The sequence below is a fragment of the Camelina sativa genome, chromosome 7 (assembly GCF_030686135.1).
Source record: "Camelina sativa cultivar CO46 ecotype springtype chromosome 7, ASM3068613v1".
Classification (NCBI taxonomy): Eukaryota; Viridiplantae; Streptophyta; class Magnoliopsida; order Brassicales; family Brassicaceae; genus Camelina; species Camelina sativa.
Genome location: NC_141886.1, coordinates 27,661,893 through 27,676,348, shown reverse-complemented (window position 1 = coordinate 27,676,348; position 14,456 = coordinate 27,661,893). Strand labels below are relative to the sequence as shown.

The 14,456-nt window shown below is 35.4% G+C and overlaps 3 protein-coding genes and 1 pseudogene across 6 annotated transcripts; all 4 read left to right on the top strand.

Moving 5' to 3' along the window:
* The first annotated feature begins 72 nt into the window (after positions 1 to 72).
* LOC104702634 (solanesyl diphosphate synthase 1, chloroplastic) lies at positions 73 to 2,454 on the top strand. 4 transcript variants are annotated; one of them, XM_010418526.3, is made up of 7 exons: positions 73 to 359; positions 484 to 654; positions 889 to 1,013; positions 1,103 to 1,230; positions 1,323 to 1,426; positions 1,513 to 1,640; positions 1,724 to 2,454. In XM_010418526.3, the coding sequence occupies exons 2-7, from the start codon at positions 489 to 491 to the stop codon at positions 2,270 to 2,272; spliced, it is 1,200 nt and encodes a 399-aa protein (XP_010416828.2). In that variant the 5' UTR covers positions 73 to 359; positions 484 to 488; the 3' UTR covers positions 2,273 to 2,454. The 4 variants fall into 4 exon arrangements, with proteins under 4 accessions (XP_010416828.2, XP_010416827.2, XP_087313323.1 ...); XM_087457198.1 differs by having other exon boundaries at positions 92 to 359; positions 1,305 to 1,426; XM_010418525.3 differs by having other exon boundaries at positions 87 to 654.
* A 298-nt stretch (positions 2,455 to 2,752) lies between these two features.
* On the top strand, positions 2,753 to 3,974 carry LOC104702633 (uncharacterized). The gene is made up of 2 exons (XM_087457196.1): positions 2,753 to 3,122; positions 3,351 to 3,974. Exons 1-2 carry the CDS (start codon positions 2,860 to 2,862, stop codon positions 3,742 to 3,744), a joined length of 657 nt encoding a protein of 218 aa, XP_087313322.1. The 5' UTR covers positions 2,753 to 2,859; the 3' UTR covers positions 3,745 to 3,974.
* A 276-nt stretch (positions 3,975 to 4,250) lies between these two features.
* LOC104702632 (SOUL heme-binding family protein) lies at positions 4,251 to 5,143 on the top strand. The gene is made up of 3 exons (XM_010418524.3): positions 4,251 to 4,558; positions 4,653 to 4,682; positions 4,715 to 5,143. The coding sequence occupies exons 1-3, from the start codon at positions 4,296 to 4,298 to the stop codon at positions 5,118 to 5,120; spliced, it is 699 nt and encodes a 232-aa protein (XP_010416826.1). The 5' UTR covers positions 4,251 to 4,295; the 3' UTR covers positions 5,121 to 5,143.
* A 714-nt stretch (positions 5,144 to 5,857) lies between these two features.
* LOC104704948 (putative F-box/LRR-repeat protein At4g13960 pseudogene) lies at positions 5,858 to 7,639 on the top strand (annotated as a pseudogene).
* The last annotated feature ends 6,817 nt before the right edge of the window (positions 7,640 to 14,456 follow it).

Genomic DNA, 14,456 nt, shown 5'->3' with positions numbered 1-14,456 from the left:
ATTGGATGAGTGACACGTGGTGAGATCACAGCCTCAGATTAGATAAGCGGAGACTAATCTAATCGTTTCCCTCTTCTCTCCCTTCCCCTTTGGTATTGAACGAAAACAGAACAACAACAACACACTCGTCACTTTCGCCCTCGGAGTGATCGATGATCTCAATCTCATGTGGGCTTGTCTCGTCCACCCAAGCAAATATTATAAATAAAAAATAAACTCGATCGGCTACAACTAAATCAACCACTTGATTTTTTGTATACCTTTTTTTTTTTTTAATTTGTTGTAATTTTTTCATACACCCAATCTCCCGTGTTGGAGAAAAAAAGGAGTTAGTTTTTTTCTTTAATTTGCTTTTAAAGGTTGAATCTTTTTACAGACCCCTTCTCTAGTTTCGTAACCTCCCCTTATTAGTTAGTTCTCAAGCTTACTGGGGTTTTTTTTTTTTGGTGAGAATGATGACGTCATCTCGAAACATTGATTTAGGTACGATGATGATGGCATGTGGTTGCGGCCGTCGTCAGTTTCTTCCTTTTGGCAAGACTGTTTGTAAGTTTGGTAGCAGTAGCAATAGAAGCAGCTACTATGGCGGTCGGAATCTTGTTGGGAGTTGCAAAGCCGTGCCGACAAAACCAAAGGAGATCTCTTTGCTCAATGGTATATGATTCTCTCTTTGTCTTAAAAACTTTTTTGGTTCCATGTGATTGGTTGCTTTAAGGTTGGATTTAGTTTGAGTTGTGTTCTTGTCCCTTATTCTGGTCTCAATTTCAAATCTTGAATTGGGTTTATTGCTATGAATTGATTGTCTCGTAGAAGTGTTCTGTAGATAGTTATAGATTTTTATTTAAGAATCTGTGGAGTTTTATGCTTATGCCTCGTGAGATCCTGTAGGTATTGGTCAAGCTCAAACAGTGACTTTTGATTTGAAGCCAGAACCAAAACAGCCAATTTCATTGACAAATCTGTTTGAGGTAGTAGCTGATGATCTGCAGACTTTGAATGACAATCTTTTATCGGTTAGTATCCATCACAAGAAACTCTTTTTTTTTTTGGCATTGTCTTCTTCTATTGCACTAGGGATCTAAACAGTATCCTTCTTTATTAGATTGTTGGTGCAGAAAACCCGGTTTTGATATCTGCGGCTGAGCAGATATTTGGAGCTGGTGGTAAAAGAATGAGACCAGGTTTAGTATTCCTTGTCTCACGTGCCACAGCAGAGTTGGCTGGCCTCAAGTAAGTAATCTCTAGAGTTTTTTCTTGTATTCATTTGATTCATCCCATCCTTTGCGTGAAATGATCATATTCAGATTGTGTCTTTGATGCAGGGAACTTACAACTGAACACCGGCGTTTGGGTGAGATCATTGAGATGATTCACACTGCAAGCTTGATACACGACGATGTGTTAGATGAGAGTGATATGCGTAGAGGTGAGTTTCATTCTTGGTTTATGATGATTCTATCTCTTAACTCTTGAAGATGTTTAGTTTGGTTTAAACTCTCTGTGTAATTGCAGGAAAGGAAACAGTTCACGAGCTTTTCGGTACAAGAGTAGCAGTGTTAGCTGGTGATTTCATGTTTGCTCAAGCATCATGGTACTTGGCAAATCTTGAGAATCTTGAAGTTATTAAGCTCATCAGTCAGGTACATGATTTATCTTTTATGAGGTTATGCTCTAAATCACATCTCACTGAATATAATGCCATGCCCCAAACTTATGCTTTCAGGTAATTAAAGACTTTGCAAGCGGAGAGATAAAACAGGCGTCGAGTTTATTTGACGTTGATACTAAGCTCGAAGACTACTTACTCAAGAGTTTTTACAAGACAGCATCTTTAGTGGCTGCAAGCACCAAAGGAGCTGCCATCTTCAGCAGAGTCGAGAACAATGTGCCAGAGCAAATGTATGAGTTTGGGAAGAATCTCGGCCTCTCTTTCCAGGTAGTTGATGACATATTGGACTTCACTCAGTCTACAGAGCAGCTTGGGAAGCCAGCAGGGAGTGATTTGGCTAAAGGTAACTTAACCGCTCCTGTGATTTTTGCTCTGGAGAAGGAGCCAAGGCTGAGAGAGATCATTGAGTCTGAGTTTTGTGAGGTGGGTTCACTGGAAGAAGCCATTGGATTGGTGAGTGAAGGTGGGGGAATCAGGAGAGCACAAGAGTTGGCTAGGGAGAAAGCTGATGACGCGATAAAGAATCTGCAGTGCCTGCCTCCAAGTGGCTTTAGGTCAGCTCTAGAACAAATGGTGATGTATAATCTCGAAAGAATTGATTAGCTTTTCCAAAAGAAGTTAGAAAGATTGAGAGACATGCTTATTATAGACTTATAGTAGTACAGTAAAACACACACAAATGATGATTTGGCTGCCATATACAGAGAGTGTAACGTGGTGAAAATCGTTGATGTTTCTATATGTAGCAAAATTGACCATTACATTATTCATCTTGAACACTCCTATTCATCTTTACAATTTCAATTTTACTCATTCAATTAATAATTGCGCCTTAAAAAAAAAATGGAAATCCTAATTTGTTGTGCCTTTAAACAAAAAGAAATAGAAGTCCTAATTTGTTTCTGGTATATAAATTTTGCTGACGCAAATCTTTGCTAAACTTGACAAAAACATTTATCGAAATCCATTTTCAATCCCTCAAAGCATTTCATAATAGTCTTTGCCAAATTAGAGGTCAAACTTGTTCTAAGTTTAACTAGTCAAATGTATTATTAATAACTTGTAATCTATTCTTATCATCTCATTGCACAAAAATCTATCTAGATATAAATACTCTCCATTACACAAGACATTCCAATTAGTAATCTAAACAAAACCAGAATATATTCATTTAAATATTATATTCAATCATGGAAACCGGTTTCAGCATTTTAAAGCTATCTGTTTGCCTCGGCCTAGTCGTGGTTGTATCATGTGCCCAGGCTCCCGCACCATGGAATCCATCTAATGGGATGCGTCCGGGAACATGTGACCACTACGAGTGCCCCACCTATAAATTGGTAGAGGCCGGATACGCCTATGAGATCCGCATGTATGACGCTGCGGTATGGATGTCCACTAGTCCTATCTCTGCAAAATCCATGACTCAAGCCACCAAAACCGGTTTCCAACGGTAACTTATCAATCTAATATAATCTTTGTGACTTTGTTATATATAGGTGTCTCTAATCTAATCTGATTTAAGTTACTCCACAATATTAGAAAAGAAACAAACCTAAAATTGAATAATTAACCGAATAAGATTTATTTTTTTTCGGGTTTCTACATATCATAAACAGAATGCGAGTAATTTTTGTAAACTACTAGTGAAACCGAAACTGATTTTGTTTTGGTGTTGCAGATTATTTAGTTACATACAAGGTCAAAACAAGGACAAGGTGAAGATGAACATGACATCTCCGGTGATCACACAAGCAACACCAGGACAATCAGTCTACACAGTCTCCTTCTACATTCCTAAAAAGAACCAACAGAACCCACCTCAGGCCGATGACCTCCACGTGCAAACATGGAAACCAACCTACGTAGCCGTAAGGCAGTTAGGTGGGTACGTGTCTGACAATGTAGCCAAGGTAGAAGCTGCGGCTCTAATGGATAGTCTCAAGGGCACTCAATGGGTTTTGCCTATCGAGAAGAGCAAAGGAAAGTCACCGGCGTATTTGGTGGCTGATTATAACCCGCCGTCCCAAACCACAGCTAGGGTTAATGAGATCTTGGTTCCGTTTACTATGTAAATGAATAAATCATGTTACATCCTCACAATCGGATTAGAAGAGGTGGTTTAGAACCGAGACTGTAATAGCAGCCTCTGGTTTAACCCGTTTCATAAATATTTCTGGTTATTTATTAATATTGTTCTTTTGGTTTTCATTTTCTCCCTACCAAAGAATATTAGTAATTAAAGGTGGGAAAAAAAATGTAACCAAAAAGCTTATAATGGAAACTAAAATGAAATTTTCACAAATTAACTAAATTGTAATGGTTATACTTTAGTTTCAGTTTCTAAAAAAAAATATGATCGTAACCATGAAAAAAAATATCGGAAAATATAAACTAAATGGCTAATTTAATTCATGCCACTTTTGGTGTTTTTAATGCAATTTGTTTTCTGTCGGCAAAAATGTTGTATTAAATCATGTGTTTATAATGCAACTTAATCCTATCCTAAGATGAACCACAAACACAAACCTTATCTGTTACATTTTTTTTTTTTTGATTAAGTGTATAAAACCTTTATTCTGTAACGTTGCATGGCCGTAAGTCCGTAACAAAGAAAGGATTTGCCATGGAAGCAGCTTTGAGCATCTTTAAGCTCTCGTTCCTCTTAAGCCTTCTCTCCGGCGGTTCAGACTTTATCGACTCGCGTTCCCAACCCGGACAAGTTGGGACGATCCCGCCGTCGTGCATCCGAGTAGAGTGTCCGAGTTACGAGTTGGTCTACGCCGGTAATGGCTACGAGATTCACCGCTACAACGCCACTGTTTGGATTTCTACCGAACCAATTCAGGGTTCCTCTCTTAACGAGGCTTCAGGAACCGGTTGGAACGAGTATGTTCTTCATTTTAGTTCCTAAATTAATCATTTTAATTCCTAATATTAATCGGAATTCAAAACGCGTTGCTTTGATCTCTTGTGTATGCAGATTGTCAGATTACATGAGCGGGAATAACGAGTATCACCAGAGGATAGAGAGGATACTTCCTTATATCACCAGAGGATAGAGAGGATACTTCCTTATATCACACAAGTCTCTCAGAACTTGAGTACCTTCATGGTCTCTTTCTTCGTTCCCAAGGAATACCAACCTGATCCACCACCTCCGGTGAACAATCTCCACGTACAGAGATGGGATCCGACGTATGCGGCGGTGAAGCAATTTGGTGGATACGTGGCGGATCACACTATTGGAAATAAAGTGGCGGAGCTGGAGGCGAGCCTACAAGGTACCGTATGGGCCAAGGCAATAGAGAAAAGCAGAGAAACCGGATCGAACTGGGCCTACACGGTAGCGCAATTTAGCTGGCCGTTCCAGTGGGATCGTCGGGTCAATGAGATTTGGTTTCCGTTTGAAATGGACGATGAAGAAATTGTCAATATCGTTACTCAGTGAAAAAACTTATATCTTTGCTATTATTCGTCGGTCAAGTTTGAGTTCTTCTCTCTTGCCTTTTTTTTTTTTTTCCCTCTAACTCAACCTATCCCGGTTTACTAAAATTAAACCAGTAAATTTAATGAACCGGATAAAATTGAACCAACAGCATCAATATCACAAACAAGACTCGAGTCCACCGTCTTCGCGGCCTCGTTCTTGAAAGCATATTTGTCTTGTGGAACTGAAAGCTTGGGACTTACCCTCTGCCATTTACTGGGTATTATCTCTGTGTCTCTGTGTCTCTCTCTGTAGTGGGAGCTATTTGGTAATCTATGTATGTTTTGAGATTTGTCTGCTTTCGTGCAAAGTGTTGGAATTCAATCTTTGATTAGTAAGAAAGGTGAAGAAGATAAAAGATACAGTATAATAAAAGAAAGAAGCTATAGCGTGGGAAGAGGAGAAGCGTCCAGATCGTAAAGGAGGAAGCAGATGACGTGTTTTTTTTTTTGGTGTGTTAAATTGAGAAGGGCTTTGGGCCATAAATCATATTTGGCCCCAAAAATGTTAATGGGTTTGTTAAGGTTACATATAATGAATTTTACCCAAAAGAGATTATTAAGCTAAAAGACAATGGCTAAACCTAATAAAATACGACAAAATTGGAGTCGTATTATCCAAGATAGCTTGTCGAGTTTTAGGGTATTCGAAACTTGAGTATCTTGCACAAGATTCAGTGGAGTCGTCATCAAAGGGCTATGATTGGAGAGAAAGAAATTTGCAGTACTTGTTATTCTTGCGGAAAGCTTGGACACCTGAAGAAAGATTGTAAGAGCATACGAGATCAAGATAGGCAGATACAACAACCTATTGAACAAGAGGTTGTTAGCAATATTCTCCCAGACGAGCTTCTTTGTCATGTCTCACAACCTATTGATGAAGATTGTAAGAACAGACGAGATCATCAGGATTGTCTTAGCATTCTCCCTGACGAGCTTCTTTGTCATGTCTTGTCTTTCCTTACCACAAAGGAGGCTGCCTTGACATCAGTAATCTCCAAGAGGTGGCGCAATCTGTTTGCATTTGTCCCTAACCTTGACATTGATGACTCTGCCTTTCTTCATCCCGGTAAGCGTCATTCTGACATAACTCGACGGAGGTTCCAGAATTTTGTTAATAGAGTATTGGCTCTGCAGGGTAAAACTCCCATTAAGAAATTCTCCCTCAAATGTACCGATGTTTATACAAAATATTTAGTGGATGCTTGGATGAGTAATGTGTTAGCCCGTGGTGTTTCCGAACTTGATCTAAAAATCAGTTTGCATTTGTACGATGAGTATCTGCTATCTTCAAAAATTTTCCAGAGCAACAGTCTAGTTAAGCTGAAATTAGACGGTTTTTATATTGATTGGTTGCCTGGAGGCATATTCTTACCAATGCCTAAGCTGGAGGAATTAGTCCTGGTTGATATAATCTCGAGAAAGGAGGATATCAACGTATCTAATGCAAGCCTCAAGAGCCTAACAATCGATACCAGTTTTCGTTCTGGCCCTTATTCATTTGATACACCTAGTCTTATTTACTTCTCTTACACTGGTTTTGTTCCCAATGACTACACCCTAGTTAAAATGGAAAACTTATCTGAAGCCCAAATCAGACTTTTTGCAACTCGTTATGAAGTTATGGAAGCAAGAGCAGCGCCAAACAATGATCATTTACCTATTATCGAGGGTTTTTTTATCCCGATTTACAAATTTGGGGAAGCTGATGAATGCCATACGAAATGTTCGGTATCTGGACTTGTCTGGCGAGACTCTCGAGGTCAGTTCTTCTTATTTGCTCTCTCTTGTAATATCTTTTCTGTCTACGTTCATGTACCATGGCGGTCATGGTTGTTTTTAAAGGTCTTGTTTTCAAACATTTAACTGCAAAATCTCTAATTGTGGCTTTTCTTGTTTATCAGGTGCTTTCTCTATGCTGTGAATCAATAATGCCAATTTTCAACAACCTCAAATCGTTAACTATTAAGCGTGACGCAAGTCGAGGATGGCAAGCATTGCCAGTTCTTATAAGTAACTGTCCGCATTTAGAAACTCTAGTCATTGAGGTACAAAAACAACTCATTTTCGAACGTGTACAAACAATAAGAGGTCATACTTTGAATCTCTAAATTCTCTCCTTTATGCTTCCAGGGTCTCTTGCACCAAGTTACATATAAATGCGGGGATGCTTGTGACTGCGTTTCTCGAGAGGATAAGGGTCAGTCACTCACATCTTGTCCAGTAAAAGTGTTACAGATCAAAGCGTTTCAAGGAAGAGTCAACGAGATGCACATGATAAAGCATTTCTTGGACTATTTTCCGTGTTTGAAAGAGGTAAAGATCTTTATGGAAGGGAATGGTCCTACACAGCTCAGAGACCCCGAAGCGTTCGAAGTCATCATTGAGAAGATGGAACTCTACAACAAGTTATACAGTTGCAATGTCCAGCTCCTAGTGAGTGGTAACTTGTATAAGAAATAAAGTGGACTGGACTCCACCATGAAGCCTCTAAATACAAAAGTTGATCAAAAGCAGCTCCGAGTAGGTTTATGGGATCTAAAAGCTTGGATTCAAGGGACTTGTCGGTTTCATTTCGTTTCCCGGTTGCGGTTGGTAATGCCTTTCAGAATCTTCTTTTCTGTCATAATCACGATGATTCAACCTGAGAAACATACAATTCAAGAATGTTGAAAATTTTGTATCTGAAATTAAGAATTGGAAGTTGGTAGGAAAAAAAAATATAGTTGTTTCAACCTCATGTATAACAACATATAAGCTCCTTCGGACATCACTTGGCTCATATGCACTCGATGGAAATGCGAATTTGTTTAACCAAAAGTAAAAGTTTTTTAAGGATTGGTCCACAAAATATTTCATAAACAATTATAACAAATACAAAAAAAATAAATTGTTTTGCACATACATTTATTCCTTCTATATATATATAGGATTAACTAAAAAAAAACTTAATTTCAGGGTTTTTTGGTGTCAAAATTTGTTTTGATTTCTTGTAGGTTCTAAAGATCTTTTAAGGATGTCTATATAAATAATCAAGTTCTAAAAATATTTGATGTTAACATGAGAATGAGAGAGTAAAGACTGTAAGATTTTCTGTTTTGTTATAAAGAGACAGATATCCCACAGAGTTTTTCAAAATTTGGTGAGAAATGTCATAATGCAAAAAGGTTTGAAAATGACACTTCAATAAAACATATATATATATATATATATATTTCACACACACATGCACTCTTATAATTATCTTCTTCTTTTGCAAACGCTAATAAGATAGATTTAAGAATAATTAAGACTTCAACGCTGTGTTATACTATTACGCAAAACTAAAGTTTCATTTAGTGAAAACTCTCTGTCTATATATTTCAATTTCTATACTATAATAGATCGTGTTCTTTTCAGCATTTACGGATCGTTAATAAAATTTAATTTCTTAAATTTCTTTAGTTATAATTCACACTTTTTAAGAACAAATTAAAAAAATAAAAAAGCTGTAGGAATATAGGGACGTGGCATGTAGACAATCTCCACGTGTCTCAAAGCCAGTTGATAAGAAACATGTCTGAATGTGGGATCCTTTTCTTTTGTACCATTCTTCTTTATTTTTGTAAAACATCTCTCTGTTCTCTCCACCGTTGGATCTAATATGATCAAGACCTTTGACGATTTCGGGAAAAAAACTTGGTGCGACCCGTTTCTTTCTAAAAACAAAAATCACATACAATGTTATAAACTAAATTAGGTTGTGATCGTTTGTGTTGCCAATTGATAGTATTTTTGTGGTTGGGCCATGTTTTAGTCATGTATCCCAATTTTTGACATTGAAGTTTTTTCTCTTCTATATATTGTGATGCTTATTTATCTATTTATTTGAAAGGAAAATAGAGGGCTCTTCTTGAAACACAAAAATATAAATATTTAAGAAAAGTATACCAATGAAAGTTTTAAAACAAGAATCATAAATCAAACTGAGGAACAGAACAATTGATTATATATAAGAACAACCCGTTATTCTTATCGTATTAAGATAAACGAAGAAACGTTAATTATAACATCTATATAGCCAAATATCCCCAACATAGGTGATAGGCCCCGTCGTTCTGCAATGCTATGTTAAGGGTTCGTGCTTCATTCCAAATCGTTGGAGTACGTTGCAGTGTTTTTTTTCTTCTTTCTATTTAACAACCGCTGTAGGGTTTTTTTTTTTTTTTTAACACTTAATATTTAGATTAATGGGAATAGTTGTTTACAGAATGAAAAGCAGAACGAATACAAAAGGGAATTTCTAAGTGAAAATTAAAATCAGAAGATTTTTGTCTTTGATCTTTGGCCGGTATGTCAGCAATGTTGTTTGTCTGTCTTGTTGTTCATTTGAAAGTTGCTGATTCAAAACGCGTTGCCCATCCCTTTATTTCTTGAATCCAGTTGTGAATATCAAATCTTGTACTTCCATTATTAAGTATCTTGACCAAAACCTGGCAATCTCCTTCGAAAATGACTTTGCTATAACCACTTAGCCAGGATTGTTTTATGGCAAAAATAAGATTTTGACATTCAGCTTCCAAGACAGATGTAACAGCAGTATATATTGCTTGGCTTGCCTCACAAAAAGTACCATGTTCATTTCGAATCAACCAAGCGGCCGTTGAACGATGTTCCTTGCCAATACCATCATAGTTGCATTTGACCCATCCCTGTGGTGGATTCTGCGAACGAGTTGAATATGAGCGTCTATTACTGTAGGATTTTCTACTTACAGAAAGTAATAGTTTTTCTCGGAATAGTAAATAAAAAATTGCAAAAGACACAAAAATATCAGAATAAAGTTTAACCAATGGGGTTGCATCTGGAGTGTCATTTTTGGTCCGACATCACCCACATAATTAAAGCAACCAGACACCCCAAAATGTCGAAACCACTTGAAACCACCCTTAGATATATATTGTCCATACATATTTTTTTTTCCTCCCCCACATGAAATATTTCCTGTAATTTTCTTTTGTGGGATATTTTCACGATGTTCAGACTTTAGTGTATTAAAAAATCAAGACCATCATTATTTTTCTTTTCCTTACATATATAACATCAAAATTTGGAGCCAAAGCATGTATATCCTTGGAACCTCGAAGTTTTGGGTTAAAGAATTGATCCATATATAGCCATTCTCATGTTATTGTTTAAGGGCATTTAGAGAGCCACCCACATTTACTTCTTTTTTAATATAAACGTAATCTTCTTCTTCTTTTTTTTCTCTCAAAAGTAGAATATATGAAAGCTATATTTTTAAAATTCGCCTCAAGCCACTATACACCTTGGCGTGGCACTGAATGTATATTCGTGAATCCGAAACTAAACGGTTAATACATGACAAAAGTGTAAATTATCCGTTCCAAACAAAAAAAAAGGAACAAAAAAATCAAAAGTAGGGCACAATAAATCCTTTTTTTGTTCTTTCCACATTTTCTCACGCACCATTAAAAAAAAACCATCTCGATAAATTATAAAGTAGTAATCTAGTTTATGACAATCTAACCACTTTAGTTTATTAAACAAACAAGATAACAAACTTTGGTTTGGTATCTTTGTAGTCTAAATCGTTCGGTTAAAGAAATACTCTTTCTGTTACAAAATATAATATATTTTAAGTAAAAATACATAGATTAAAAAATAATTATTTGAGGAAAAAAAATAATAATAAATAATTATTTTTAAAAAGTCTAACCAATCGTAAGTAAAACTGTATATTTAAAGTATTAAACTAATCTAAAAATTGTATTGAAATTTAAAAACATCATATATTATAAAAAATTCTATAAAATATCTTATATTATGAAACGAAAAAATATAAATGAACCGAACAAATAGTTTTGTTTTGGCTATATACTGAAATTAATGTGTTTCTTTTTTCTTTTTCTTTTTTTTTCTTTTTTTTTCATACGGGGTTTAACCACAACAAAAAGTAAAATAAAAAAACCCATATATATTTTTGTTGTGTCCGTACTTGTCGGGTCTTGCTTCGCAGGCTGTCGTTCGATGGCCATCCAATCGCTTACGTCTGTACAAAATTTTTTTTATTTACATCGAATATATAATAGTAATAATAATACTATTAATGTTAGTCGTTATTGAATAGTGAAAAGCTAAACATTATTATTTTTGGTAAGGAATCTAACATTATTTAGTTCACATCAAACTTTAAAAGGGGTGGACATGCGAGGAACCTACATACGAAGCTCTGAGTTCTTTCATATACTTTTTCTCTCCTCGAATAGCCTCTTACGTGGCATTTCATGTACCCTTCACCTTCAACATATCCTTTTTGGTTATACCCTCAAAACGTATCTTATAAAAAAGAAATTTATTCGTTAGATACGTTTATCAACTATAGTCGATTATAGTATCAATCTATAGCTTTCTACGCTCAATAATAGACATATTTAATGATTATTGTTTTCTATGCCTACCAATTGATTATATATGTTCACAAATTGTAAATATGAACAAGGCGTCTTAGTAATTCTCTCTAATTATGGATGATGAAAAGTTAGAGAGTTGATACTATGTGTTATGCCACTTCTCACTACGAAAACTTAAAACTATGATCGGCCATTATCGACGCATGTTAATATACTTTCTAGTTTCTAGCGGTTGCTGATCCTAAATAGAAACACGAGTAGATAATAATGTTCAAATACTTCCTCTAGTCCTATTCATTTTCTACTTTTTCTAGTTATTATTTATTTAATGCATATTTATATAATTAATATATTTTTTAATAGCTATTTAATTTATCTTTGTATAATACTCGACTATTTGTTCTGAATTATTAGAAGCATAAAAAAAAGTATGAACACGAAAAATCAGAGAGGAGTAACGGATATGTCGACGTGGAATAACAAGAGACTCAAGAATGCAACCCACGACGAGATTGTTGATTCGTTGACAGTGACAACTGCCCCGCAACTATTTAGTGACACTTGTGGTTTGTCAAATTTTATCATAAAAGAAAAAAACACTTGTCGCTTTTATGCAATATCTTTTATTCTTTCCCATTATGCGTAATTGTGTATATATCTTATAAGTCATCATATATGTATGTTAGGTAGAAATTTCACATTGAAAAGAAGCAACTTAAAATATTAATATGAATTAATTTTATTTATTTTCAATCAAATTTGAAATTAAGAACTTATGAAACTTTAAAATGTACCATTAAATAATTGTCACATAACTAATTAATACGTTCGAACAAATCTGCCATCGTCGATCCATGGACTACACCACAATGGTATATTTCCGTTGTATGAATGGCAAAAAATATTTGTACGATTTTGTTAGTTGTCTTCAAGATTTGTGGACCACAAGTCTAATTTTATGTGGTTACTTACTTACTTACATGATCTTATAGTGTTCTACCCTCAGAAAAGGTCCGTATCCTTTTGATAATACTTGTGTGACGGATCCAAAAACGTAAATTTCCATCCTGTAAACGTAGCACTCTGGACTTTAATTTAAGTTTGGTAGCACTGAAATAACAGGTTGAACCGATAACACTTGGTGGTACACTTATTATATATAATTTTTTTTTTATGTGGTGACAGAGAGAAACACTCGGATCCATTCCAAGCCATACCGTACGTCTCTTCTCTGAAATTGCTGGTAACTAACAACTAACAAGAATCAAAACAAATCTTAAATCTAGAGATCGTTATTTGTTACGAACATTGAAGGACATATAAAGAAGGAATTATTTAGTCTAACTAGATTCATCGTACGTACCGCTTGACGACGTCATGGGTCGGTGTTGAATATGGGACCTTTTTCACGTCAATACTTTCATCAGTTTCATGAGAAGTTATAATCACCAAAAGGGTGATGAATACATTATTAGATAGCGGAGGTAAATCATTTATTTAGTTATTTTTGATTGTTTTTTTTTTTTTAAAGAAGCTTATCGGTTTTTTAGGTTTTCAAGTGGATACGCACCTTTTCTGAGTATAGAAACTAAAAACTATGATTATTAACAAAACTTATTGTCCTGTTTATAATGATTATTGGGGAATACGAAAATAATGATTATATCAGCCAACGAACATTCATAAAATTCTTTCCGCTCTAAAATATTTCTTTGTTTATTTATCTCGACGACTCTTTTTTTCAAAACACTTTGCCCTCCATGATACATTGACAAAAAAAAAAAAAAAAAAACTGTACTTAGTCACTATATATTTATGTTACAGATCACTAACGATGTAAAAGTGTATGTAGCAAATAATAAATAACATATGTCGACGATGGAGGCAAAATATTGTCCTGATAATCAATACTATTATTGATATCGATACCCAAAAGAGAAATAATTGATTTAGCTTTAGATTTTGAACTGTTTGTTCGTACGGCATTGTAAGATCTTTTTATTTTCCAAATACTTCCTAAACACTTAGCATTGATCCTAAAAACTTCCTAAGTGGTTGTACCACTATGTGTGTGTAATTGTGGTATCAGAGCCATGACAGTCTAAACTCTAGCTTTTCTCTTCAAGAAAGGTAATACGCCATAACGTTGTCTTCTACCATGCTAGTATGAAAGTATGCTCTGTAGTTGTCATATTAATGAATCCTCCACATCAGAAATCTAACTATGCTAAGAAAAAACGGTATGGAGAAAAATTTCTATGAGGTTGTAATGCTCGAAGTACCTTGAGGCTTTTTATGTTGCAAATATGTTGCCTCGGTTTGCGTAGTTAAGCACCTCTTGATTTATTTCTCTATATTCGTGGTACGTAAAAGAAAAACAGGGAGACAACTTATGAATTGTTATTACCTCAATGGTTAGAAGAGAGTTATAGTATTCTGTCTTGGTTTCTGGTTCTATCATATATTATGGAAAGTTCATCTTCTTTGTCTAAAACTCCCTCTTTTCGACGATCAAATTCTAAAAAGATTAATTACTTATATGAAGTAAAGTATGTGAGTGATGATAGCAAAGTTCCTATTACCCAACTCCCATTACTTAATCCTTACAAAACTTTCACTAAACCAAATTCCACTTTTCCAAAAGTCATCCGTCAAGTGTTTGTCCCTAACAAACATAATGCAAAGGAGCTCGTTCTAGCATCTTCATTAGAACATCATCTCATTCCAGCGACAGAAACAAAACAAATGATTCCTCTCAGAATCAACGAAGGCATGATACATCATTGGCGAACTCAAGGATATACCCATCTTCATTATGGAGCGATACGTTTGGCGCTAACACTCCATGGCAGAAAAGGCTTACCAGTTGTAGCACGGGTAGCTCT

Bases quoted from the DNA above. Each gene is read 5' to 3' on its own strand.
- LOC104702634 (XM_010418525.3), top strand. From the start codon at position 453: ATGATGACGTCATCTCGAAACATTGATTTAGGTACGATGATGATGGCA. The intron at 655-888 runs GTATATGATTCT...GAGATCCTGTAG, and splicing joins GGAGATCTCTTTGCTCAATG to GTATTGGTCAAGCTCAAACA. The intron at 1,231-1,322 runs GTAAGTAATCTC...TCTTTGATGCAG, and splicing joins GCAGAGTTGGCTGGCCTCAA to GGAACTTACAACTGAACACC.
- LOC104702633 (XM_087457196.1), top strand. From the start codon at position 2,860: ATGGAAACCGGTTTCAGCATTTTAAAGCTATCTGTTTGCCTCGGCCTA. The intron at 3,123-3,350 runs GTAACTTATCAA...TTGGTGTTGCAG, and splicing joins ACCAAAACCGGTTTCCAACG to ATTATTTAGTTACATACAAG.
- LOC104702632 (XM_010418524.3), top strand. From the start codon at position 4,296: ATGGAAGCAGCTTTGAGCATCTTTAAGCTCTCGTTCCTCTTAAGCCTT. The intron at 4,559-4,652 runs GTATGTTCTTCA...TTGTGTATGCAG, and splicing joins TCAGGAACCGGTTGGAACGA to ATTGTCAGATTACATGAGCG. The intron at 4,683-4,714 runs GTATCACCAGAG...GGATACTTCCTT, and splicing joins TACATGAGCGGGAATAACGA to ATATCACCAGAGGATAGAGA.